The sequence below is a fragment of the Corythoichthys intestinalis genome, chromosome 9, assembly GCF_030265065.1.
Source record: "Corythoichthys intestinalis isolate RoL2023-P3 chromosome 9, ASM3026506v1, whole genome shotgun sequence".
Taxonomy (NCBI): Eukaryota; Metazoa; Chordata; class Actinopteri; order Syngnathiformes; family Syngnathidae; genus Corythoichthys; species Corythoichthys intestinalis.
In genome coordinates, this window is record NC_080403.1 from 51,215,047 (window position 1) to 51,242,957 (window position 27,911).

Sequence of the window (27,911 nt, forward strand, 5' to 3'; positions counted from 1 at the left end):
GTTGTCTAGGCGTAGATTGTATGATGTCGGCTAAAGTCAGGCGTAGCCTAGCATCGCGTTTGCTACAGCGTCTCAACAAACACTCTGCCCTCTCCGTGTCTGACTTTTCTTGCGTCATTTTAAGTATTAAAGAACATTGGCTCCTTGCAGAAACAGTGACCAAATCCGAACGGATGAAAAAAAACCGCAATGCACGAAAAACGTGCATATTTTGAACGTAACGTACGGCGTACACATTTAAAAATCAGTGCTCACTTGTACAAATTACGACGAGACCGTACAACCTGACAGGTATGAATTATAGTGGACCGTCACAGTTAGGTAGTAGCACTCTGTAGCACGGGACGTCCAACTATCAGCGGTCAGGGCGAAACTATGTGCTTTCGCGAAATCATCTTCGATGGCTTTGCGTGCCATTTCATTAATGTCGGGGATTATGTTGTTGGCGAAATATGTCCGCGAGGGAACAATATAACGCGGGTCAAGCGTTGCAATTAAATAAACGAAGCCCGCATCTTCAACCACGGAATATGGTTGCATGTCTTTTGCAATGCACATCCTCACTGCGTGGGTTATTTTCCTGTGTTTTTCTGACCTGATATTGTAAGGCTTTTGGAACGCCTCTTCTATAGACCCGTGTGTTTTCACTGGTGTCATCTTCGGGGTTGTCCTGCTCTGAGAAAGCGATGTCTGTGGGTGATGCCACCTGAGGTGCTGAGTCATGTTAGAAGTGTTGCCGTTAGCATAGGGAACAAGCGCTGAGCAATGCTTGCAAATTGTTTTATTTATTTATTTATTTCAATATTTTCTCCCCGTCTGCATTGTAGTCCACGGGGAAACCGAAATGTTGCCACACCACAGATTTGAAAGAAGAAGGTGCTTCCTCAAAATTCGGTCTGTCGACTCCTCCGCTCGCCATAACTTTTATTGTTTTCTTTCTTGTTTCACTTTCACCTCGCTCGTAAGCAGTGTTGTTAATAACGGCGTTACAATATAACGGCATTACTAACGGCGTTATTTTTTTCAGTAGTGGGTAATCTAATTAATTACTTTTCTCATCTTGGCAACGCCGTTACCGTAACTGAGGACGGAAAGGCATGCGTTACTATGCGTTACTATATTGGTCAAAAAGTCTGAGGGAGACGGACTCACCGAGACTACAGAGCAGAGCAGGATTAGGGAGGAGGCAAGAAAGTTGTGACGCCGAGCAAACGCGATGCTAGGTAGCTCCAATAATATACAGTGCTGCTCGAAAGTTTGTGAACCCCACAGCGATGGTCAGATTTTTTGTAAAAAAAACTAAAATAACCTTATTAAATGTTAAGTTATACCCAAATCCACAATACTGACATTCCAAATAATGGACTGAAACAAAAGAAATAGTTATATTGTCATTCTTTATTTAACAAAAGTGGTTGATTTAAGAAAAACTCAGATATCATGTGTGCAAAAGTATGTGAACCCCTTCAGTTAATAGGATATTGCGCCTCCTTTTGCAGAGATTACCTCAACCAAACGGTTTCTGTAGTGACTAATCAGCCTCTCACATCTACTTTGGGGGATTTTTGCCCATTCTTCCTTGCAGAACGCAGTCAGTTGAGAGAGGTTTGATGGGCGTCTGGCATGAACTGCTCGCTTCAGGTCCCGCCACAGCATTTCAATGGGATTTAGGTCAGGACTTTGACTGGGCCAGTCCAGAACACGAATCTTCTTCTTTTTCAGCCATTCCTTGGTTGTATTGCTGGAATGCTTTGGATCATTATCATGTTGCATGATCCACCTTCTGCCAAGCTTTAACTTCAAAACAGATGGCGTCAGGTTATGTTCTAGGATTTGACAATATTCCTCAGAATTCATGATTCCCTGGACTATGTGGAGTTGTCCAGGTCCTGAGGATGAAAAGCAAGCCCAGATCTTGACATTCCCACCTCCATGCTTCACTGTTGGGAGAAGGTTCTTTTGGTGGTATGCAGTGTTGACTTTTCGCCAGACATGGCGGTTTTGGTTGTGACCAAACAGTTCAATTTTGCACCTACATCAGTTGATGAAAACTCTTTTTAATTTAGTCTCGACAACACAACTGTTAAAAAAACAAAAAAAAACTACTGAATTGATTGATTAGGAAATCAGGTTGAAATAATAGAAAATTCCAAAATGTTGAGGGGGTTCACAAACTTTTGAGCAGCACTGTATGTTGTGGCCGATAGCTAGTACAAACTACGCCCGCATGTTATGGTAGATATGGTAGATATCACATGTACTGTACATAGATATAACTAGATGCAAAGTGACAGACATGGCACTAAATGAGTTAGTAGACAGCCGCCATCTTAAAGCAGTAGATTTTTTAGGACAGCTCTGTTGTAGAGAACCTTCCTAGCGAACCTAAGTAACTTTTTATCTAAAATACTTCTAAATCGGCAAAATCTTGACTTGAATCTATCTTTAAATGATGAAACAGTTTTAAAATTTTCATATATCGAAAGTAGAGAGAAGGGAACTAATGCAATAATGGGAGCAATTTTAACAACTTTTAACAGTTGATTCAGGGTAAAGGGTAAATTAGGGTAAAGAATTGGGCTCGGGCCAATTGTACCAAAAACCTTCACAAAAAACTTCACATAGTGTGGCCAATGTTTTTTTTTTTTTTTTTTCAGGAAAAAAAAAAAGTACAGTAATTATCACCAATTACTTTGCCAAGTAACTAATTACTCTTACATTCAGGTAATTGAGTTACAAACGCAATTACTTTTTGGGAGAAGTAATTTGTAACTATAATTAATTACTTTTTTTCAGTAAGATTAACAACACTGCTCGTAAGCGAGAGAGGGCGTTACTCGGCTCCTATTACACAGGTGGCTTGACAGCAATTGGACATTTACTCGCAGGGCGGGAATTTCTCCACAGCTGCGCTTCACGTCACACACAGGCACACAGAGTTTGACCAATTCATTCCACAAGCGTTCGGAATAAATTACTGTATTCGCAAAACCAAAAAGGCACGGTTCATAAAGGCGTATTGAACCGTACAGGGCGAACAGTACGGTTCGGTTTTGAACCGCAAACCGTTGCACTGCTACTGACGACCATAGACGTTCAATCTGTTTGAACTGGGATTGGACGTCTACTAGTGATAAACTCCTTCCAATTCACAGCAGAAGCTTTCCTGCCGTATCATGAGATACCAAGAGGTTTCCACTCCTAATGTTGACGCCTTTTCCCAAAAAGCTCGACTTTTGTCTCATCTGACCAGAGAACATTCTTCCAAAACGTTTTTGGCTTTCTCAGGTAAGTTTTGGCAAACTCCAGCCTGGCTTTTTTAATGTCCCTGGGTCAGAAGTGGGGGTTTTTCCTAGGTATCCTACCATAGAGTCCCTTTTCATTCAAATGCCGACGAATAGTACGGGTTGACACGTTGTACCCTCGGACTGCAGGACGGCTTGAACTTGTTTGGATGGTAGTCGAGGTTCTTTATCCACCACACAATCTTTCGTTAAAATCTCTCGTCAATTTTTCTTTTCCGTCCACATATAAGGAGGTTAGCCACAGTGCCATGGGTTTTACACTTATTGTTGACACTGTGCATGGTAGACACAGGAACATTCAGGTCTTTGGAGATGAACTTGTAGCCTTGAGATTGCCCATGCTTCCTCAGAATCTTGCTACTCAAATTCTCAGACAGTTCTTTGGTCTTCTTTCTCTTCTCCATGCTCAATGTGGTACACACAAGGATACAGAACAAAGTTTAAGTCAACTTTAATCCATTTTAAATGGCTGCAAGTGTGATTTAGTTATTCCCACCACCTGTTATGTGCCACAGGTAAGTAATAGGTGCTGTTAATTACACAAATTAGAGAAGCATCACATGATTTTTCAAAGGGTGCCAATACTTTTGTCAAGCCCATTTTTGGAGTTTTGTGTAAAATGAAAATCTTTTGTGTTTTTCATTGCAAGCAAAATAAATGAATATATTATTACCAAAGCATTTGTAATTCCAATCATTTTCTGGGAGAAACAGCAATATCCGACAGAATTGCAGTGGTGGCAATACTTTTGGCCAGCAGTGCATTTGTGGATTATAGTGCACAAATCATATGGCAGTGCATCTAGGCATTAAAAGGGGTGTGAGAACATCTTAAAATGGTGATATTTTGTGATACTTCGTATCCCTAAAGGTCATTGATATGCTCCTGTCAAGAATCGGTATATCGTTTGAAAAAGGTTGGGTTTTTTTCCCCCTATTTTGGTGGCGTATACAGGTAACTTTTTGTTCATTTTAGGCAGGGGCGCTGCCAGGGATTTTGAAAAGATATCACTTTGGTCCCCACAACCAGTGCTGGGGGATACATCCACATTTAGAGTATCAACTACGTAATTTCCAGCATTCTGGTGAATCTTTACACGCTAATTTACAGTGGAGCAAATAAGTATTTAGTCAACCACAAATTGTGCAAGTTCTCCCACTTGAAAATATTAGAGAGGCCCGTAATTGTCAACATGGGTAAACCTCAACCATCAGAGACAGAATGTGAAAAAAAACCCCAGAAAATCACATTGTTTGATTTTATAGAATTTATTTGCAAATCATGGTGGAAAACAAGTATTTGTTCTATACCAAAAGTTCATCTCAATACTTTGTTATGTACCCTTTGTTGGCAATAACGGAGGCCAAACGTTTTCTGTAACTATTCACAAGCTTTTCACACACTGTTGCTGGTATTTTGGCCCATTCCTCCATGCAGATCTCCTCTAGAGCAGGGATGTTTTGGGGCTTTCGTTGGGCATGGACTTTCAACTCCCTCCACAGATTTTCTATGGATTTTCGTCTTACGAAGCCACTCTTTTGTTGCCCTGGCTGTGTGTTTGGGATCATTGGCATGCTGAAAAACCCAGCCATGTCTCATCTTCAATGCCCTTACTGATGGAAGGAGATTTTCACTCAAAATCTCTCGATACGTTGCCCCATTTATTCTTTCCTTTACACAGATCAGTCGTCCTGGTCCCTTTGCAGAAAAACAGCCTCAAAGCATGATGTGTCCACAGTGGGTGTGGTGTTCTTCGGATGCAATTCCGTATTCTTTCTCCTCCAATTCAGTATTCCTTCTCCTCCAAACACAAGAACCTGTGTTTCTACCAAAACGTTCTATTTTGATTTAATCTGACCATAACACATTCTCCCAGTCCTCTTCTTGATCATCGAAATGCTCTCTAGCGAACCGCAGACGGGCCTGGACGTGTACTTTCTTCAGCAGGGGGACACGTCTGGCAGTGCAGGATTTGAGTCCCTGGCGGTCCATTGTGTTACTGGTAGTAGCCTTTGTTTCTGTGGTCCCAGCTCTCTGTAGGTCATTCACTAGGTCCCCCTGTGTGGTTCTGGGAGTTTTGCTCACCGTTCTTGTTATCATTTTAACACCACGGGGTGAGGAGGGAGTTGAAAGTCTGTGTTGCCCAACGACAGCACCAAAACATCACTGCTCTAGAGGAGATCTGCATGGAGGAATGGGCCAAAATACCAGCAACAGAGTGTGAAAAGCCCCGCTGTATTTAAATCATTAAATTTGACAACCCTGTTTTAGATCTAAATAAAATGTTTTTGTTCAATATTTGATGTAATGAACAAACATTTTCATCAAAGCTTGAAGGTGCGCTCTGTCCGACTATCCCCACATCATTAACCTTCTTCACATCTTCCAACCGAGCAAGTCACGATCCACTCATCCCGCCATCCTCCTTTCGTTATCTCTATCCCATCATCCTTCTTCCTTTAGTCAAGAATCCCAGTCAGAATTTTCTTGTTTATCCATTTGGCAGTGAAACAAAGACTCCACAGTGTGCAGCTCAGAGAAGCTGTTTTTCCAAACAGCTCTCAGATCAGCCCGCCGTGTTGATTTTACAGTTCAGCTGTGAGGACAAAGAGTTGTTTTTTTTTTTTTTTTTACATCTGCCTCTAATATTCGCTCGTTTGCTCATTGGCTCGCCGCTGCACTGCAGTCTTCCCCTCCGAGGCGGAACCAATATGCAGGAGCATCTAATTTGATTAGGTTATCAGCAGTTATCTGATTTCGCTCTCCTAAGAAGGGGCTTTTGTCCTCTTTGGGGTTCCTTTCCTCAGTCACCTCCGCTCCCCTCCTCCATTTAAACTCCTTTTTTTTTTCTTCTTCTGCATAAATGAGATTTGTCTAGACGGCGGCTGGCGGAGGAGCGCGGGCCTCTGCATAACAAGCTCGTTATGCGGAGCTGTGTGATTGGATGGCGCTCTTCTATTAGCTACTGTGTGTGTAGGGTGAACAGAAGGATAGGAAGAAGAAAATTAAATGGGGGGTGTGCAAGTAGAGAGGGAAATGAACAGTGGAGGGGTTTTATGTGTGTGTGTTGGTGATGAGAATGACAGCAAAACTAGGAAGAGAGAGAGAGACTGCTCAAATGTGGTCGCCATGGCAACACTGCCAGGCTGCTGGTAAAAGGTTGGCGGGCGCTGCGGCAATACGAGCCTTTCCACTGCGCCACGGAGCAAAAACGCCCGCAAGTCTGTATTTGTGGATTTGTGTGTGAAAGCAACAGGCTGCACGCACACACTCGCGTTTCGCTTTAATATGCACAACATGAAAGAAATACAAACAGGGGACTAAAAAATGCATGCAGATGTGAGAGGAAGGAAAACACAAATGCATGAATATGCTAACATGGCCGCACAATCACACACAATGGGTGATGGGACACGCAAACACTGGTGTTGACACACACACTTGTACGGAAACACCTGGTTAGTGTTTAACCATGCAGCCTTACAGATGTTCTTAATGCATTTTTAAAAATTGAATTTGTTTAACTGAGGTCATTAGTGTATTTTTTTTATTAAGAACAATATCCTTTATAACTTCATTAATTCCAATCCAATCCAAGAGCATAGGTTTGCATAGGGACGGTAGGGATGTAACACTACCAACTTTTCAGGATGCTCTAATTGTTCCCACCAACTTTTAAGCAATCTTATTTGCATTAGATAATGAATTCAGTTAAATAGGTAATTAGGGCTCGAGCACCAACTGGCGCCAGAGCCCTATTGTAATGCAAAGGATTGATATTATTTTTTCATGGCAAATGAAAATGGCCAATTTAGAGCGCTGAACATGCTCAAAAAGTAACCCAAATTTGCACACACACACGTAGGGTTTAGGGTTCGACAGTTTTGCGACCTTGCGAAAAAACATAACAAAAGGGCTCAGTGGCGGCCCCTTGAAATTTAAAAAGGCCTCTCCTATTAAGTTTTTTCAACGTAGAGCGATGAAATGTGGGGAGTCAATACCTTGTGCAAAACTGCTCCTCTCTTGCACCTATATTGCAAAACCAACAGGAAATCGGGTATTTTGGATTGAATATGATTTTTTAATAAATAGATTTAGAGCTCTGATGAGGGGCCGGGGTCAGTTTGTAACAGAAAAAGTGTGACGATTGCAGGAGTGCCTAAATGTAAAAATTAATTGTTTTTCAGAAAGCCACAATCAAATAACCCTTTCTGGATTCTTCACGGAACAAAAGTAAATAAAATAATAATAATATAATATGATAATAAATAATAATAACACTATTAATTAAATAGATAATAACCAAATAACCCTCTCTGGGTTCTTCACAGAAAAAAATCAAAAATCCAGGAAATCAACAACACTATTGGAAAAAAAAAAAAATATATATATATATATATATATATTTTTTTTTTTTTTTTGGGTTCAGGGGGCCGGACCAAATGTGGAGGCGGGCCGTGTCCGGCCCGCGGGCCATAGTTTGGGGACCCCTGATTTAGCGGGTGCACATTTGAGACCTTGGCACCTAATGAGTTAGTTGGATCCTCCTCAAAATTGGTGAGACTGTTCATGAGACATACAGTGGGGCAAATAAGTATTTAGTCAACCACCAATTGTGCAAGTTCTCCTACTTGAAAAGATTAGAGAGGACTGCAATTGTCAACATGGGTAAACCTCAACCATGAGAGACAAGAATGTGAGAAAAAAAAAACGAAAATCACATTGTTTGATTTTTAAAGAATTTATTTCCAAATTAGAGTGGAAAATAAGTATTTGGTCACCTACAAACAAGCAAGGATCCCAAAGACACAGCCAGGGCAACAAAGGAGTGGCTTCGTAAGAAGCATTTCAAGGTCCTGGAGTTGCCTAGCCAGTCTCCAGATCTCAACCCCATAGAAAATCTGTGGAGGGAGTTGAAAGTCTGTGTTGCGCAACGACAGCTCCAAAACATCACTGCTCTAGAGGAGATCTGAATGGAGGAATTGGTCAAAATACCAGCAACAGTGGGTGAAAAGCTTGTGAAAAGTTACAGAAAATGTTCGGCCTCCGTTATTGCCAACATAGGGTACATAACAAAGTATTCAGATGAACTTTTAGTATTGACCAAATACTTATTTTTCACCATGATTTGTAAATAAATTATTTAAAAATCAAACAATGTGTTTTTTTTGTTTTTTTTCCCCCCACATTCTGTCTCTCATGGTTGAGGTTTACCCATGTTGATAATTACAGGCCTCGCTAATATTTTCAAGTGGGAGAACTTGCACAATTAGTGGTTGACTAAATACTTATTTGCCCCACTGTATGAGATCTTAAAACGGAAGTTCAGGATTTTTGACATTAGGCTTAATCTTCGAGTTCGCTGGGGTTTAGTTAGTTGGTGGAGTTGGTTTTAACAAATTCCGTTTCATTTGCAAGTTATTTGTTAGTTTCAGGGCTCTGGAGTGCCTAAGCTAGCGCGAGTCAATGGCACCAATTTACTGTGCCAATAAAAAACAACATATGTTATGCATACAAGAAAATCATCGATGACCCATGCAATCAATTGTGTTGGCTATGTTTTCAGGATAAAGTTATTAAAACTTACCATTGCATGTCAATAATTGCAGAATGAACAGCAACATTTGTGATCCAGAAGCTCTGCAGAGGAGCAGGGCGAAGTGATATCCCATCGTTTTTTTTTCACCGCTGATTTTTTTATGTCTTAGCCAGCAGCAAGTGACGAGTTTATATTTTTCTCCGTTCTTCATCGGGAATTTGTGGAAACTTTCCTTTGCACGTTTTTTATATGTTTCCACAGCCTCTAAATTTCGCACATTTCGCAATGTTGCCGGCCGTTAGTTAACTCAGCAGACTGATACTGCATTCGAGGAAGGTGGGAAGTCAGAGTTTCCAACCTCTGACCTGGAAAAATATCATTAGTACGCTCCACTATTTGATCGTTTGTGAGAAATCAGGTTTGCTGGAGGTCAAAATGTCTTTTGAAGGCCAAAATAAAAAACAACTTGTGGCGATCAGCCATCTTTGCTGTTTACATTCGCTTGGAATGCTTTAAGGTCGCAACTGGTACTCTCCGAGAGGGACAAGTCCGACTTCCCACCTTCCTCGAATGCGGCGTGAGAACGAGTGACCGAAGCGCTCCTCTTTATTGGGGTTGTATTACGCATCTAAAAAAAAATAGTCCTGCAGAATGAAATGAATTACAGGAGTTTGGTGTGACATTGTTTTTGCCGCATGGGTGTTTTAAAACAATGATCTACGTTTTGAATTTATTTGACTATGTTGGATCTGTTCGTAGGTAGGCATCATTTTTTTATTGGCATGCTATAATGGTGCCATTGACTCGCGTTAGCTTAGCCACTCCGGAGCCCTGAAACTAACAAATAACTTGCAAATGAAACAGATTTTGTTGACATCAACTAACTAAACCCCTGCTTACCCGAAGATTAGGCTTAATGTCAAAAATCCTTAACTTCCGCTTTAAGTTGTCAAAATGGTGAGTTTTCATTCACGGGCCTGACCTGGGCGGGGTGCCAAAGCCGGTGCCCTTTTTTTGGCAATACGCCAAATTCAGTAAATGACTAATAACTCCCTGATACAAGGCCCAGTCTTTTTCGTATCTGTCATATATAAGAGGTATCCCAGCCTGAACACGACTGCATTGAAATATTTCCCATTAGGACTTAAGACGTTCAGGTGCCTGATGAAAAATACTGAGGTTTCGTTGGAGCAGAGTGGTCCAAACAGGAAAGTGAAAATGACCGTTGCCATTTTGTCTCGTTTTTAGTTGACCGTTACTGAAAATGTTTTCGTCTGTAAAATTCAAGTTTTAATCAAAAAATAAATATAAATAAAGATTTCCGACAATTTCGAAGGAACAGAGACGGACGAGCACATATTGTTACATCTACAAGGACAACGCCAACTTCGTGATGATAATAATACACACAATACAACTTCAATTAGACCCACCGAGAAGCCACGAACTCTATGTAAATTGTCCGAGCGTTTAAGGGGATGCTCTCTAAGCTAAAGTTGATGCTAACGCTGACGCGGATACTATGCTAACAATGAGTTACATTTAGTGTGTGATGATCTCTTTCAGACCTTTAAAGACTAAAGTAACATTGCATTTTCCCTCTGGTCAAGATAAGAAAACAAATCTTACCATGTGTTTCCAAACAAGCAAGCTGGAGCAAAGCCTATCTTGAAGCACACCCTAAATTCAGGTGCACTGCTACTCGTCATCATCACGTCATCGTCATGAAAAAATTGTTCGTCGACAAAATATTTTCGTTCCCGTCATTGGTAACAAAAACAACACTGCTAGCAGGCCTCTTCTGACCCGCGGACCGTATGTTTGATAACCCTGACTCATTTTAACTGGGAATGATCAATTTTAGACTGGGTGTCTATTTTTGCAAATGATAGGCTATGAGATAACTCACTTCAAAAGATTCATGAATAAACCTTGACCTCAGAAACTTAAAAAAATAAAATTGGAAAATGCCTATTTTCTTGTCGTCAGGGAGGCATCCATGTGAGCGTGGATAGCGATCAGGACCGAGTGTCCGAGGCGGACGAAGAGGTGGAGCATCCCGAGCGGGGCTCCGGGAGCGAGAGCAGCATGTTCGGACCCACCAAGAAGAAGAAGAAAAAACCCAGGGAGAAGAAAGAGAGGAAGCCCAGGAAGAAGAAGCGGGACGAGGAGGATGACGATGATGACGAGGATGATGGGAACATGAAGGTGAGTTGCGTCAGTTTTTTTTTTTTAAAACATTGCTACCGATTTTTCGTTGAAGACGGAATTGTTCAGTCTTTTGAAAGGGGGCCGAGAGGATGGACAAAAGAGTTCTGCGTGCCTGTGGTCAGGGCAACGCTGATTCTGTCAACATCAGCCGAGTTTGGGCTTGATGTTAGCTTAGAAAGTTACGCCCATCAGTTATCATTGTCAAGAGTGTGATGTGGTTGTCAACTGTCAGCATAGTGGCTTGTTCTTATCGCTTACTCATTTTTGTGCATATAGGGGCTCTTATGTTTGAACACATGGACATGCACTCATTTTGGATGCATTTTGTTGTTGATCTCTCTATGCTTTTGATATGTTTATTTTATTATATGGCGGAAAACATAGACAAGACTGAAAAACAGTGTTGTTAATAACGGCGTTACAATATAACGGCGTTACTAACGCCGTTATTTTTTTCAGTAGTGGGTAATCTAATTAATAACTTTTCTCATCTTGGCAACGCCGTTACCGTTACCGAGGACGGAAAGGCATGCGTTACTACTGTATGTGTTTTATTATATTGGTCGAAAAGTCTGAGGGAGACGGACTCACCGAGACGACAGAGCAGAGCAGGAGTAGGGAGGAGGCAAGAAAGTTGTGACGCCGAGCAAACGCGATGCTAGGTAGCTCCAATAATACATGTTGTTGCCGATAGCCAACAAACTACGCCCGAATGTTATGGTCGATATGGTAGACATGGTAGATATCACATGTACTGTACATAGATATAACTAGATGCAAAATGACAGACATGGCACTAAATGAGTTAGTAGACAGCCGCCATCTTAAAGCAGTAGACTTTTTAGGACAGCTCTGTTGTAGAGAGCCTTCCTAGCGAACCTAAGTAACTTTTTATCTAAAATACTCCTAAATCGGCAAAATCTTGACTTGATTCTATCTTTAAATGATGAAACAGTTTTAAAATTTTCATATGTCGAAAGAAGAGAGAAGGGAACTAATGCAATAATGGGAGCAATTTTAACAACTTTTAACAGTTGATTCAGGGTAAAGGGTAAATTAAGGTAAAGAATTGGGCTCGGGCCAATTGTACCAAAAACCTTCACAAAAAACTTCACATAGTGTGGCCAATGTTTTTTTTTTTTTTTTTTTTTTTGAGGGAAAAAAAAAAAGTAATTATCACCAATTACTTTGCCAAGTAACTAATTACTCTTACATTCAGGTAATTAAGTTACTAACGCAATTACTTTTTGGGAGAAGTAATTTGTAACTATAATTAATTACTTTTTTTCAGTAAGATTAACAACACTGCTGAAAAAGCAGTTTCTGATCTTGCACTCGTCTTTAAAAGAAACTGCTGTATTTTAAGCCAAAACAACTGTCGTGTTTGATAGAACAATATGCCTATGGCGGAAAACACTCAGGTGACTGGAAGTTCCGCTCTGAGACCTCCAATTTGGTCAAATTTCAAAATTGTCCGATATGCACGTGTGATACATCATTGGAAAGCTTAAAATCTCAATTTTCTGGGGGAAGAAAAATTTTGGACAGGAGGGCATTTTAAGAAAAAAAACAGCAAAGCCCTATCTGGAGGTGAGAGCACCCGAAAGCAGAATTACAGACGCCATGACTTTAACGAGATATTATCGCGTACTTACCTTGTTTCGATCCAAAAACTCCATGTCGCATGTATCACTGAGTGTCATGACTCAGCTGTGACTAGGCCACAGCTGGATTTTTTGGGAATTTTATGGGTGAAACATGGTAATATAACAAGGGTCGCAATGCACAAATCGCAGACATTAAGTAGTGGTCGAGATTTTCTTTTTCATATATTAACCCTATTAAATGTTTTTTTTTTTTTTTTTTTTTTTTTTTTGTTTGGATCGATTATTTATCATCTAACATATCGGGGGAAATGCGACAGTCACAAAAAAATACAATTTAGCGATAGTTATGAGGTAGATATCCGTGACTTTTTTACAGACCCCATTTTTTTCGTTGTGACGTAATTTGTTTAAAAGTTTAAAATATGCGAGTGAATAATTTTTTTAAGTCCTTTTTTTTTTTTTTTTTTTTTTTTTTTTTTTAACAAAATATTAGACATCAATTAATGATTCTAAGCTAAAACTGACAGACGTTTTGAATAATAAATATAATTACTTACCTAGTTTTCATGGCTGGGTTGAAACAAAAACGGTTGCGTGACGTCTGTAAACGGGGGTTTCCAGGGTAAAACGGGCAAATTAAAAATAGTTTGGGGGCTTAATGCGCCATGAATCTGCTTTGGCAGCATATAGACATATTGCTCTATCAAACACAACATTTGTTTTGGCTTAAAATACAGCATTCTTTTAAAGAGGAGTGCAAGAGCAGAAACTGCTTTTTCAGTCTTGTCTGTGTTTTCCACCCTATATGCTGCCACAGCAGACTCATGGCGCATTAAGCCCCCGAACTATTTTTAATTTGCCCGTTTTACCCTGGAAACCCTGGTTTACAGACATCGCGCAACCGTTTTTGTTTTAACCCAAAAAACGATTTAAAAATATTATTCACTCGCATATTTTAAACTTTTAAACAAATTACGTCACAATGAAATAAAATGGCGTTTGTAAAAAAGTCACGGATGTCTACCTCATAACTATCGCTAAATTGTATTTTTTTTTATACTGTCGCATTTCCCCGATATATCAGATGATAAATAGTTGATCCAAACAAAAAAAAAAAATGTTCAAAAGGGTAGATATATGAAAAAGAAAATCTCGACCACTCCTTGATGTCTGCGATTTCTGCTTCGCGACCCTTGTTATATTACCATGTTTCACCCATAAAATCCACAAAAAATCCAACTGTGGCCATTCACAGTTGTGTCTTGACACTGAGTGATACATGCTACATGGAGGTTTTGGATAGAAACAAGGTAAGTACGCTATAATATCTCGTTAAATTCATGGCGTCTGTAATTCTGCTCTCGCTTGCTCTCACCTCCAGATAGGGTTTTGCTCATAAGCGGAGTTTAAGGGGGGCAGTGGGGGCCAGGCCCCCCCGGTGGCCAAAAAGTGTCATTGCATGTAATTGATTTTCCTATACAGTATATATATACAGTGGTACCTCTACATACGAAGTTAATCCGTTCCAGGAGCTTGTTTGTAAATCGAAATGGTCGTATGTCGAGCAGGATTTTCCCATAGGAATACATTATAATTCCATTAATTCGTTCCACAGCCCAAAAACCTGCACTAAATCCTTAAAAAATACTGCTGGTACTATTACAAATAGCAATTACATATAGCAAAACAAATAAATAATAAATAAAAATCGGATTAATAATGTAATAATAATAATAATTCCTGTAATAGTGTAACGAAACGGGTTCTAATAAGGCGGACGTTTTTTTCTGTACCTGAAGGCACCGCGGCGCTGACGTGACAAAGAGGGAGGGGAGCGGGTGAAAGTTTACTTTCGCTTTCAATGCTTTCTTGAGAACATCGTCAATTGCGGCAGACAGCAGGCGTTTTGTGTTGAATAAGTTGTGAAAGAAATGATGAAAACGTGGCGAAGCTGGCGATTTCTCTGGAGATGTTACCACAATAAGAATTGTCAGCTTAACTTATAAAGACTGGCGAACGATGGTCGGAGGAGGACCGTGGAGATGTATTGTTGAGCCATTTCACGGATGCCCACCCTACGCTCATATTTTTCTGTCATTTGCATCTTCATTTAGAAGGTAAGCGTCAACTTTTTCCTTGTTTCACCACCTGTACCAACCTTTTCTGAAACCTGTGTTGATTTGTCACACAAGAAAATCCGCCGTGCATTCGTCTGCGGTGCTGCCATTGTCGTCGTATTTCGAGCATGTCGTCGGATGTAGAAACAAATGGCGAGTCAAATTTTACGCCGGATGTCGAAAAGTTCGTGTGTCGAAGCGATCGTATGTAGAGGTACCACTGTATATGTAAAGGTTGTAAAGCATTAAAGCAAACAACAAAAATGAATGAAATGAACAACAACAACAAAAAATGTTAATGGGTCAAAATTATTTATCGAACAGCTCATGTGACTAGCACCTTAGACAGTCATTTGCTTTGCATATTACTTACAAAAACAAAAAAAAAATTAGGAAAGGGCAATTTTATTTTTCAAATGATTTTTTTCTTTGTTTGAATTTTTTTTTTTTTTTTTTTTTTTGATTGAAGCAACTTTTTTGAGGATTGAATGATTTAGACACAAATGTCCTACCCATAATATGGCCCAAACACAAAAAGGCTTGCTAAAATCAACCTTTTTTTAATAAAAAATTAAGTGTTCAAAGGCAAATATTTGAGTCTCAAATATTTTTTCGCATTCAAAAACATTTTTTCTATGATTGAAATTTTTATTTTTTTGATTAAAGTGATTTTTCGTTGAAAAAAAAAATTTTTTTTTTGTTTGAAGGAACTTATTTTTTGATTGAATAATAAAGACACAAATGTCCGAACCAAAATGTGGCCCAAATGCCAAAAAACATTACTTCAGTCAAAAAAGTTGCTTCATTCCCCAAAAAATTGACTGCAATCAAAAAATAAATTCAAAGAAAAATAGCTTTCAAATGCATTTTTTTTTTTTAGTTTCAAATTTATTTTTGCATTCAAACACATTTTTTTTGATGGAATAATGAAGACAGAAATCTACCTCCATATGGCTCCGCCCAGGGGATACAATTTTTGACTGGGGTAACTACATTGGCACGACACCGGCAGGTGTACCATAGTCATTGGATGACGATCTTGGCGAGTATAGCTGTCCTAAGCAGCCTGATTGAGAATGATGGGAAACAAAGAAAAACGCTCATTTTCAACTTATTATTATAAATATTCTTGTAAGTTAATTTTATTGCTGACACTACATTTTGGGGTCATCAACTTGTTGTGCCCCTCCTGGCCCAAACGTCAAACTCCGCCTATGGTTTTGATGTTCAAAAAACTGTTGTTTTTTTTTTAAATGCCCTCCTGTCCAAAATTTTTCTTCCCCCAGAAAAATGAAATTTTAAGCTTTCCAAATACGTATCACACATGCATATCGGACAATTTTGAAATTTGGCCAAATTGGGGGTCTCAGAGCCGTACTTCAAGTCACCTGAGTGTTTTCCGCCATGTACTAAAGCAATAGTAGCAGGCATGTCTGACTGTGATTAATGATTAGCAATTAGCAAAAATACTATTTCTTTTTATGACCTAGGAGCCGAAATCCTCCAGCCAGTTAATGCACGAATGGGGCTTGGAGGACGTCCAGTACGGCTTCACCGAGGACGACTACAAGACCATCACCAACTATAAAGCATTCAGCCAGTTCCTCAGGCAAGCCTTCATTTTTTTCTCTTCAGACATGCAGCAAACACTGCTTCTTTTGTGTCAACCCGGTCCAGACTCACCTGGGGCGGTCTGGAACAGCTGAAGCAAGAGCACGAGCCAATGCGCGGAGTCAGCTGCTTGCAGGAATACTGGGAAAGCCGAGGGAGGGGGGGGCGGAGGGTTCCCGGGGGTTCGGAAATTGCGGTCTCTCGTAGGCCGGCGTGCCAAAGCTCAAGCTGTTGCCTGACAAATGACAAACACGACCTTACAAAGCTGTTTGTAAGCGTGTCGGGCTTTCGGCCACGTGCGTTTGTTTTCAGCTTCTGCATGCAGACGCGCTCTGTCAAAAGGTCGATGTGGAGTTACAGTATGTCGTCTGGTTTCTCGCCAGGCCTCTCATTGCCAAGAAGAACCCTAAGATCCCCATGTCCAAGATGATGACTGTCCTGGGGGCAAAGTGGCGCGAGTTCAGCGCCAACAACCCATTCAAGGGGGCATCGGCCACCGCTGTGGCCGCCGCCGTAGCCGCCGCTGTGGAAACGGTGACCGTGGCGCCCCCAGCCTCTGTCACTCAATTGAGCGGTCAGCTCGGGCCCGTCAAAAAAGCCAAAACCAAAGAGGGAAAAGGTACAAGTCACGCTTAACACTTTTGTGCACGAATTTTGTTTTTTTTATCTTAAATGTTTTTATTATTCATATAGGACAGAGGTCTCAAACTTGCGGCCCATGGGACAATATTTTTCGGCCCCTGCTTGACATTCAAATGTAATATTAGGGTTGTCCACTCATATTTCGGGATGGCCATTAAAAAATATATGCAGTAAATTTAAATAAAAGGAATGAATGAATTGAAGGATCTACTGAGTCCCTAAAGGGACATCAACAGAAATAAATATAAACTGTGGTTTCCACCGGATAGTATGTGGTTCTGGTGCGCACTAAAAAGTTCCCTTTTATAGGCAACAAACTGGAGGCGCGCATCAGATACCAGCAGTTTTGGCGTGGTAAAAAGGATAATACAGGATTTAGTTGAGCTTTACTTCAATCTTGGACTAAACTATAATGATATTACTGCATTACTTGCACATCGTCACCATTATGTCACAGATTGTTTCTGGTGCGCACCAGATAGTTTCTAGTGCGCACCAGATTGTTTTTTGTACGCACCAGATGGGTTATAGTGCGCACCAGATTGTTTCTAATGCGCACCAGACATACTCTCTTTCGCACCAGATTTTTTTTTTTTTTTTGTGCTCACCAGTTTGTAGTGCGCACCACATACCATCTAGTGCGCACCGGACTGTTACTCGTGCACACCAGTTTCTAATGCGGACCACATACTATCTGGTGTGCACCAGATTGTTTGTCGTACGCACCAGATTATTTCTTGTGCGCACCAGTTTGTAGTGCGCACCACATGCTATCTGGTGTGCACCAGATTGTTTCTCGTGCGCACCAGATAGTTTCTAATGCACACCATGTGCTATCTTGTGCGCACCAGATTGTTTATAGTGCGCACCACATACTATCTGGTGCGCACCAGATTGTTTCTAGTGCGCACCAGACATACTATCTCATGCGCAGCAGATTTTTTTCCCTTGCGCACCAGTTTGTAGTGCACACCGCATACTATCTGTGCGCACCAGATTTTCTCTTGCGCACCAGAGTTTCTAGTGCACACCACATACTATCTCGTGCGCACCAGATATACAATCTGGTGCCCACCAGACATACAATCTGGTGCGCACCCGATTGTTTCTCGTGTGCACCAGATTGTTTCTAATACGCACCAGACATACTCTCTTTCGCACCAGATTATTTTTTTTGTGCTCACCAGTTTGTAGTGCGCACCAGATTGTTTCCCGTGCACACCAGATAGTTTCTAGTGCACACCACATACCATCTAGTGCGCACCAGACTGTTACTCGTGCACACCAGAGTTTCTAATGCGCACCACATACTATCTGGTGCACACCAAATTGTTTGTCGTGCGCACCAGATTATTTCTTGTGCGCACCAGTTTGTAGTGCACACCAAATACTATTTGGTGCGCACCAGATTGTTTCTCGTGCGCACCAGATAGTTTCTAATGCACACCAGATTGTTTCTCGTGCGCACCAGATAGTTTCTAATGCGCACCAGACATACTGTCTTTCACACCAGATTATTTCTTGTGCTCACCAGTTTGTTGTGCGCACCAGATTGTTTCCCGTGCACACTAGATTGTTTCCCGTGCACACCAGATGGTTTCTACTGCACACCACATACCATCTGGTGCGCACCAGACGGTTACTCGTGCACACCAGAGTTTCTAATGCGCACCACATACTATCTGGTGCACACCACATTGTTTGTCGTGCGCACCAGATTATTTCTTGTGCGCATCAGTTTGTAGTGCACACCACATACTATCTGGTGCGCACCAGATTGTTTCTCGTGCACACCAGATAGTTTCTAATGCACACCAGATTGTTTCTCGTGCGCACCAGATAGTTTCTAATGCCCACCAGACATACTGTCTTTCACACCAGATTATTTCTTGTGCTCACCAGTTTGTAGTGCGTATCAGATTGTTTCCCATGCACACCAGATTGTTTCCCGTGCACACCAGATAGTTTCTAGTGCACACCATATACTATCTTGTGCGCAGCAGATAGTTTCTAGTGCGCACCAGGCATACAATCTGGTGCGCACCACATACTATCTGGTGAGCACCAGATTGTTTCTCGTGCGCGCCAGATAGTTTCTAATGCACACCATATACTATCTTGTGCGCAGCAGATAGTTTCTAGTGCGCACCATACAATCTGATGCGCACCAGATTGTTTCTAATGCGCACCAGACATACTCTCTTTCACACCAGATTATTTTTTTGTGCTCACCAGTTTGTAGTGCGCACCAGATTGTTTCCTGTGCACACCAGATAGTTTCTAGTGCACACCACATACCATCTAGCGTGCACCAGACTGTTACTCATGCACACCAGTTTCTAATGCGCACCACATACTATCTGGTGTGCACCAGATTGTTTGTTGTACGCACCAGATTATTTCTTGTGCGCACCAGTTTGTAGTGCGCACCACATACTATCTGGTGCGCACCAGATTGTTTCTCGTGCGCACCAGATAGTTTCTAATGCACACCATATACTATCTTGTGCGCACCAGATAGTTTCTAATGCGCACCAGACATACTCTCTTTCGCACCAGATTATTTTTTTGTGCTCACCAGTTTGTAGTGCGCACCAGATTGTTTCCTGTGCACACCAGATTTTCTCTTACGCACCAGAGTTTGTAGTGCACGCCACATACAACTCGTGCGCACCAGATAGTTTCTAGTGCGCACCAGACTGTTTCTCGTGCGCACCAGTTTCTAATGTGCACCAGACATACTCTCTTTCGCACGAGATTTTTTTTTTTTTTGAGCTCACCAGTTTGTAGTGCGCACCAGATTGTTTCCCGTGCACACCAGATAGTTTCTAGTGCACACCACATACCATCTAGTGTGCACCGGACTGTTACTCTGCACACCAGTTTCTAATGCGGACCACATACTATCTGGTGTGCACCAGATTGTTTGTCGTACGCACCAGATTATTTCTTGTGCGCACCAGTTTGTAGTGCGCACCATATGCTATCTGGTGTGCACCAGATTGTTTCTCGTGCGCACCAGATAGTTTATAGTGCGCACCACATACTATCTGGTGCGCACCAGATTGTTTCTTGTTCGCACCAGACATACTATCTCATGCGCAGCAGATTTTTTTCCCTTGCGCACCAGTTTGTAGTGCACACCACATACTATCTGTTGTGCACCAGATTCTCTTGCGCACCAGATAGTTTCTAATGCCCACCAGACATACTGTCTTTCACACCAGATTATTTCTTGTGCTCACCAGTTTGTAGTGCGCACCAGATTGTTTCCCGTGCACACCAGATTGTTTCCCGTGCACACCAGATAGTTTCTAGTGCACACCATATACTATCTTGTGCGCAGCAGATAGTTTCTAGTGCGCACCAGATAGTTTCTAATGCACACCATATACTATCTGGTGCGCACCAGATTGTTTCTAATGCGCACCAGACATACTCTCTTTCACACCAGATTATTTTTTTGTGCTCACCAGTTTGTAGTGCGCACCAGATTGTTTCCTGTGCACACCAAATAGTTTCTAGTGCACACCACATACCATCTAGCGCGCACCAGACTGTTACTCATGCACACCAGTTTCTAATGCGCACCACATACTATCTGGTGTGCACCAGATTGTTTGTCGTACGCACCAGATTATTTCTTGTGCGCACCAGTTTGTAGTGCGCACCACATACTATCTGGTGCGCAACAGATTGTTTCTCGTGCGCACCAGATAGTTTCTAATGCACACCATATACTATCTTGTGCGCACCAGATAGTTTCTAATGCGCACCAGACATACTCTCTTTCGCACCAGATTATTTTTTTGTGCTCACCAGTTTGTAGTGCGCACCATATTGTTTCCTGTGCACACCAGATTTTCTCGTACGCACCAGAGTTTGTAGTGCACGCCACATACAACTCGTGCGCACCACATACCATCTAGTGTGCACCAGACTGTCACTCGTGCACACCAGTTTCTAATGCGCACCACATACTATCTGGTGTGCACCAGATTGTTTGTCGTACGCACCAGAATATTTCTTGTGCGCACCAGTTTGCAGTGCGCACCACATACTATCTGGTGCGCACTAGATTGTTTCTCGTGCGCACCAGATAGTTTCTAATGCACACCGTATACTCTTCTATCTTGTGTGCACGTTTTCGAAAGCCGTTTCCCAGCCGGACTCACGCAGTGCGCACCAGATAGTATGTCTGGTGCGCACTAGAAACTATCTGGTGCGCACGAGATAGTATGTGGTGTGCACTAGAAACTCTGGCGCGCAAGAGAAAATCTGGTGCGCAACAGATAGTATGTGGTGTGCACTACAAACTGGTGCGCACGGGAAAAAATTTGCTGCGCACGAGATAGTATGTCTGGTGCGCACCAGATTGTTTGTTTGTGGTGCGCACCAGATTGTTTCTCTTGTGCACCAGAGTTTCCAGTGTGCACCACATACTATTTGGTGCGCACCAGATATTTTCTAGTGCGCACCAGACATACTATCTCGAGCCCACCAGGTTATTTCTCTTGCGCACCAGTTTATAGTGCGCACCACATACTATCTGTTGCGCACCAGATTGTTACTCGTGCGCACCAGAGTTTCTAGTACGCACCACATACTATCTAGTGTGCTCTAAATAGTTTCTAGTGCGCACCAGACATACTATCTCGTTCGCACCAGATTATTTTTTGTGTGCACCAGTTTGTAGTGTGCACCACATACTATCTGGTGCACACTGAGTAATTAAAATATAAATAATTATAAAAAGAAGATTTAAAAAAAGACATAAATTCAAGTGAGTGTGGTCTGTGTCTATTTTGCTGTGGGAATTTTATTATTTATTTATTTGTGTGTGACCTGTGACCTCACAAAGCCTAACTCGTTGGCTGCCTTTAACGGGAATAGATGTTCAAATCATGATGTTGCCCCTCCTAATTGAAATGAATTGGACGGCTACTGACATCAGTCGGTGTTTTCAATATCAATTTCCCTCTTTTGCTAACTACCACAACACATACTCTGTGACCTGATCTTGGAGTTAACGAGTTAAGCTAATGAACACTTTTTGAATAGATGTCCACTGTAGTCGCCACTGTCCTTGAAAGTTTTCATCTGTGGGTTTATCAGCGGTCACTTACGTCATCCGTGTGTTCTAAGGGCCCGGTGCTCGAAAGAGAAGCAAGAGCGCAAAAGACGGCAAGAAGAAAGTGAAACCGAAGAAGACCAAATCCAAGTCGGGCCAAAGCGGGAAGAAAAAGAAAGCATCCTCGGTCCGACTCAGCCTTGTGCGGGAACGTCCATCTTTTGTCTTAATCGGGTCGCCGTAATAAGTCGGTTTCCATTACAGAGCGACGAAGACTTCCTGGACGAGTCGGACTTCGACGACATCAGCATCCTCAGTGCCTCGGTGCTTTGTGACGCCTCGGGGGCTGCCGTCGCTGCCAAGAAAAAGGCTAGACGCGGCCGCAAAAAGAGAAAAAGTAGGTTGGTCATCGCATTGGTGGTCAATAAGTGACCCTATTTAAACGTGGTCGTCCTTCCAGAGGAGGACGGCGACGGCTACGAGACGGACCACCAGGACTACTGCGAGGTGTGTCAGCAGGGCGGCGAGATCATCCTGTGCGACACCTGTCCGCGAGCGTACCACCTGGTGTGCCTAGAACCCGAGCTGGAGAAGGCCCCCGAGGGTAAATGGAGCTGTCCACACTGTGTAAGTACCAGTGGGGCCGAGATTTGGTACCACTGCCTGGCTCGTTTACTTTAACAACCTTCGTTCAACGTGTAAAACTGTAAATGCCTGGCCGCAGGAGAAGGAGGGCATCCAGTGGGAAGCCAAAGACGAGGAAGACGAGGAGGAGGAGGAGGCGGCAGGCGAGGAAGAGGACGACCACATGGAGTTTTGCCGAGTTTGCAAGGACGGCGGCGAGTTGCTGTGTTGCGACGCTTGCCCGTCTTCTTACCACATCCACTGCCTCAACCCGCCACTGCCCGAGATACCCAACGGGGAATGGCTATGTCCACGCTGTATGGTAAGCCTATCACATTCTTTAGTTTAACTCGGCCGATGGTTCAAGAAACCAACAACAGTTACAGTTGAACTCAAAAGTTAAATACAGTGAAGAAAATAAGTATTTGAACATCCTGCTATTTTGCGACGTCTCCCACTTAGAAATCATGGAGGGGCCTGAAATTTTCATTATACAGTGGAATGAAAAAGTATCTGAACTAGGGTTGTTCCGATCATGTTTTTTTGCTCCCGATCCGATCCCGATCGTTTTAGTTTGAGTATCTGCTGATCCCAATATTTCCCAATCCGATTGCTTTTTTTTTTGCTCCCGATTCAATTCCAATCATTCCCGATAATTTTTCCCGATCATATACATTTTGGCAATGCATTAAGAAAAAAATGAATAAAACTCGGACGCATATATACATCCAACATACAGTACATACGTATTGTATTTGTTTATTATGACAATAAATCATCAATATGGCATTTACATTATTAACATTCTTTCTGTGAGAGGGATCCACGGATAGAAAGACTTGTAATTCTTAAAGGATAAATGTGACTTTGTATATTGTGACTAAATATTGCCATCTAGTGTATTTGTTGAGCTTTCAGTAAATGATACTGTAGCCATTTAACTGTTCTGCCCAAATGCATGATGGGAAGTGCAACCATGACTGTGCGCAGTGGTACCAATTGATATATCTTCTCTGCGTTGGGAAATTACAGAGGCTGTTAAGAAAAAGATCAATTACTACCTGCCTTCCCCACATTGCTTCCCACAAAATTTGTAATCGTAGGGAGAGGGATTGTAAGGCTTTAGCCAATTTAAAAAAAGGCTCCAAAGGCTGCCAAAATTCACTCTACTCATTTTACGTTGCCTTTTAGCTCTATATATAGGTAAAACGGCGCCATTACAGATTGAACGCGACAATGCGTGAGTGGCTCGTGCAGCACATGCGTTGATTGCGTTAAATATTTTAACGTGACAAATTTTTAAAAAAAATTAATTACCGCCGTTAACGGAATAAATTTGATAACCCTACCTTAAACCTAAACTAAAGACTCTGGATGAGTGAAACATATTATGTCTGTAACGTTAAATACAATTAGAAAACGATTAATTTATTTATATGTATATATATATATATATATTTATATTAAAAAAAGGCATGTCCGATATTTTTTTCCGATTCCGAGACTTTGAAAACATCTCTAATCTGAACCTTTTGGAATTTCTCACATTTCTGCATAAAATCACCGTCAAATGTGATCTGATTTTTATCAAAATCACACAGATTAAAATACAGTGTCTGCTTAAACTAAAACTACCCAAACATCTAAAGGTTTTCATATTTTAATGAGGATAGCCTCCAAACAATGACAGAAAGGGGAAAAATATGTAAGTGAACCCTCTGCTTAAGGAGACTGAAAGAGCAATTGAAACAATTTTTACCAAACATTTAAAGTCAGGTGTGTGCCCAATCACTGATGAGTGGTTTAAAGCTGCCCTGCCCACTATAAAACACACACCTGGTAAGAATTGTCTCGATGAGAAGCATTGTCTGATGTGCATCATGGCTCGGTCAAAGAGCTGTCTGAAGATCTGCGATCAAGGATTGTTGATTTGTGTAAAGATGGGAAAGGATACAAAACCATCTCTAAAAGTCTGGATGTTCATCAATCGACAGTCAGAGAAGTTGTCTACAAATGGAGAGAGTTTGGCACTGGATTTTTCTTTTTAGAATATCTCTCTCACAGTGAGTGGATATGCACCTAGGATGAAAATTTCAGACTCCTTCATGATATCTGAGTGGGAGATTGTTTTGTGTGCTGAACCTGTGCCACAGTTTTTCTCAAACCCAATTTATTCAATACAGTGGTAAAATATTATGTTATATTCTTATATTCCTTTTAGTGCCCACCCCTAAAAGGCAAAGTGCAAAAAATAATGCACTGGACGTGGGGTGAGGCACCACTCCCAGCCGAGATGCCACCAGGCGTGGACGGGCAGCCGCCCGTGGACCCCCTGAGCAAGCCGCCCCTTAAGGGCCACCCCGAGAGAGAGTTCTTGGTCAAGTGGGCCGGACTGTCCTACTGGCATTGCTCCTGGGTCAGCGAGCTGCAGGTGATGTGCCGCTTATCACCATGTCGGGGACACTTTGAAATCCTTCAAACCCTACTTTGAACCCTTGTGTGTGTGTGTGTACAGTTGGAACTGTACCACACGGTGATGTACCGCAACTACCAGCGTAAGAACGACATGGACGAGCCACCGCCGTACGACTACGGCTCGGGTGAGGAGGAGCTCAACAGTGACAAGCGCAAGAGCAAAGACCCACAGTACGCCGCCATGGAGGAGCGCTTCTACAGATACGGCATCAAACCCGAGTGGATGGTCATCCATCGCGTGCTTAACCACAGGTACATGGGGGGAGAATACGAATTCTAGTTGAAACCCTAATACATGTTTTAAAAGTTTTTTTGTGAGAACAATACGAAAAATGAATTGTGCTTGTGTAGCTTTGACAAAGATGGTGACGTGCACTATCTGATCAAGTGGAGGGACCTCCCATACGACCAGTGCACATGGGAGGTGGATGAATTCGACGTCCCTGAATACAACAGCCATAAAGCGGCCTACTGGGACCACAGGTACATCAAAATCGAATGTTACAATTTTAAGTTAAGCTTTAACAGTTAAATTACAATATAAAAGACAGGGCTGTCAACAGAGTTGCAGGGGCCCGGAGACAAGTATAACCATTATAGGGCCCCCCCACCCCACCCCTGCCACCGGCTTGTCACGACAACATACGCAGTACTTTAGCGCTTTGCAAGGAATCGCAGTGTAAATTTTCAAATTATTTAATTTGAGATGGACAGTTAAATACAACAGACCGTAATGGGATGTAACACAGTTAAGGGTGTAACGGTACATGTATTTGCATTGAACCGTTTCGGTACGTGGTGCTCGGTTTGGAATGGAGGCGTACCGAACAAGTTTCTGACGTAATGTAACTAGGGTTGTTCCGATCATGTTTTTTTGCTCCCAATCCGATCCCGATCGTTTTAGTTTGAGTATCTGCCGATCACGATATTTCCCGATCCGATTGCTTTTTTTTGCTCCCGATTCAATTCCAATCATTCCCGATAATTTTTCCCGATCATATACATTTTGGCAATGCATTAAGAAAAAAATGAATAAAACTCGGACGAATATATACATTCAACATACAGTACATTCAATATACAGTACTGTTTTTGTTTATTATGACAATAAATCCTCAAGATGGCATTTACATTATTAACATTCTTTCTGTGAGAGGGATCCACGAATAGAAAGACTTGTGACTTTGTATATTGTGACTAAATATTGCCATCTAGTGTATTTGTTGAGCTTTCAGTAAATGATAATGTAGGCATGCCCAAATGCATGATGGGAAGTGGAAACGTGACTGTGCCTAGTGCTACCAATGGATATATCTTCCTTGCGTTGGGAAATAACATAAGGTGTTAAGAAAAAGATCAATTGCTACCTTGCTTCCCCACATTGCTTCCCATGATATTTCTAATCGTAGGGAGAGGGATTGTAAGGCTCTAGCCAATTAAAAAAAGGCTCCAAAGGCTGCCAAAATTCACTCTACTCATTTTACGCTGCCTTTTATCTCTCTATATAGGTAAAATGGCGCCATTACAGATTGAGCGCGCCAATGCGTGAGTGGGTCGTGCAGCGCATGCATTATTGCGTTAAATTTGTTAACGTGATACATTTTTTAAAAAATTAATTACCGCAGTTATCTGGATAAATTTGATAACCCTACCTTAAGCCCGAACTAAAGACTCTGGATGAGTGTAACATATTATGTCTGTAACGTTAAATACAATTAGAAAACGATTTAATTAAAAAAATATATATATATTTATATATTAAAAAAAGGAATGGCCGTTGTTTTTTTGCCAATTCCGATACTTTGAAAATGACGTGATCGGACCCAATGGATCGGGATGCCGATCGATCGGGACATCTCTAATTGATACTATATACTGGTAGTGCTCAGGTTACGTACCCGACTTCCGGTTCTTTTTTTCAGTCGTGTAAGACATGTCTAAATGTAACCCTTACTTTTCGAGGCTGTAAGTCGATCTTGGTTACAGTTTCTTTGTGTAGATTATATTTACTCTGTCTTCTCTACTATAATGAGGACCAACACGGTAGGACAGTATATAACCCAGAAACGTCAACGGCGCGACAGCGTGGCCGCCGCGAGAACACAGTGAAACGGGAGCGTTAAAGTCAATCAGCCAATGCACACCAGTCGCAGTGCGGCCGCGTGTTAGACGCGTCCCAGAAGCGGCTCAACACGACACACGCGAAAAGAACGGCAGAGTTTATTATTTGACGCGAGACGCGACCCTCCTGTACTACTACCAGTAGCTAGGATCAGGCAGACCGGAAGTCACTTGTGTAAAAATGCGGTGGATCCGGTCGATTTTCAAACTGCTAAACTTTTTGAGTCCATCAGATCTCTTGAGTGGTAGATCGGGGCACAGATGACTTGTCTGTGTTGATTTACTGCTGTGTTCTCAGCTAAAATAATAACCAACACGGCCCCGTATTCAATACAAAACCCTCCTACCACAACAAAACAAGTAGGAACTAATATTCACATAGGAACTAAAGTTATACAACATAAAATATACAATATAAATGAATACTGCATCAAATTTGTAAAATATAAACATATAATAAAATAAATAATAGCCCATTTAAATAAAATAAATTGTAAAACACCTGTAATTAAATAATAAGAATAATACAGATCCTGCTTACACAATTAAATTTATTAATTTCTGTGTGGCGCTTTAACTTGAGAAAAC

The 27,911-nt window shown here is 41.7% G+C and overlaps 1 protein-coding gene across 1 annotated transcript in view; it reads left to right on the top strand.

Annotated features, from left to right (window-relative positions):
• Positions 1-27,911, top strand: part of chd5 (chromodomain helicase DNA binding protein 5) — an 89,204-nt gene that overhangs the window by 19,553 nt on the left and 41,740 nt on the right. The window contains exons 3-12 of the mRNA XM_057845922.1: positions 10,834-11,052; positions 16,270-16,388; positions 16,774-17,009; positions 22,178-22,290; positions 22,368-22,500; positions 22,564-22,730; positions 22,828-23,049; positions 24,949-25,158; positions 25,243-25,454; positions 25,554-25,685. Of these exons, the coding sequence (XP_057701905.1) occupies positions 10,834-11,052; positions 16,270-16,388; positions 16,774-17,009; positions 22,178-22,290; positions 22,368-22,500; positions 22,564-22,730; positions 22,828-23,049; positions 24,949-25,158; positions 25,243-25,454; positions 25,554-25,685 (1,763 nt within the window). The remainder of the gene's footprint in view (positions 1-10,833; positions 11,053-16,269; positions 16,389-16,773; positions 17,010-22,177; positions 22,291-22,367; positions 22,501-22,563; positions 22,731-22,827; positions 23,050-24,948; positions 25,159-25,242; positions 25,455-25,553; positions 25,686-27,911) is intronic.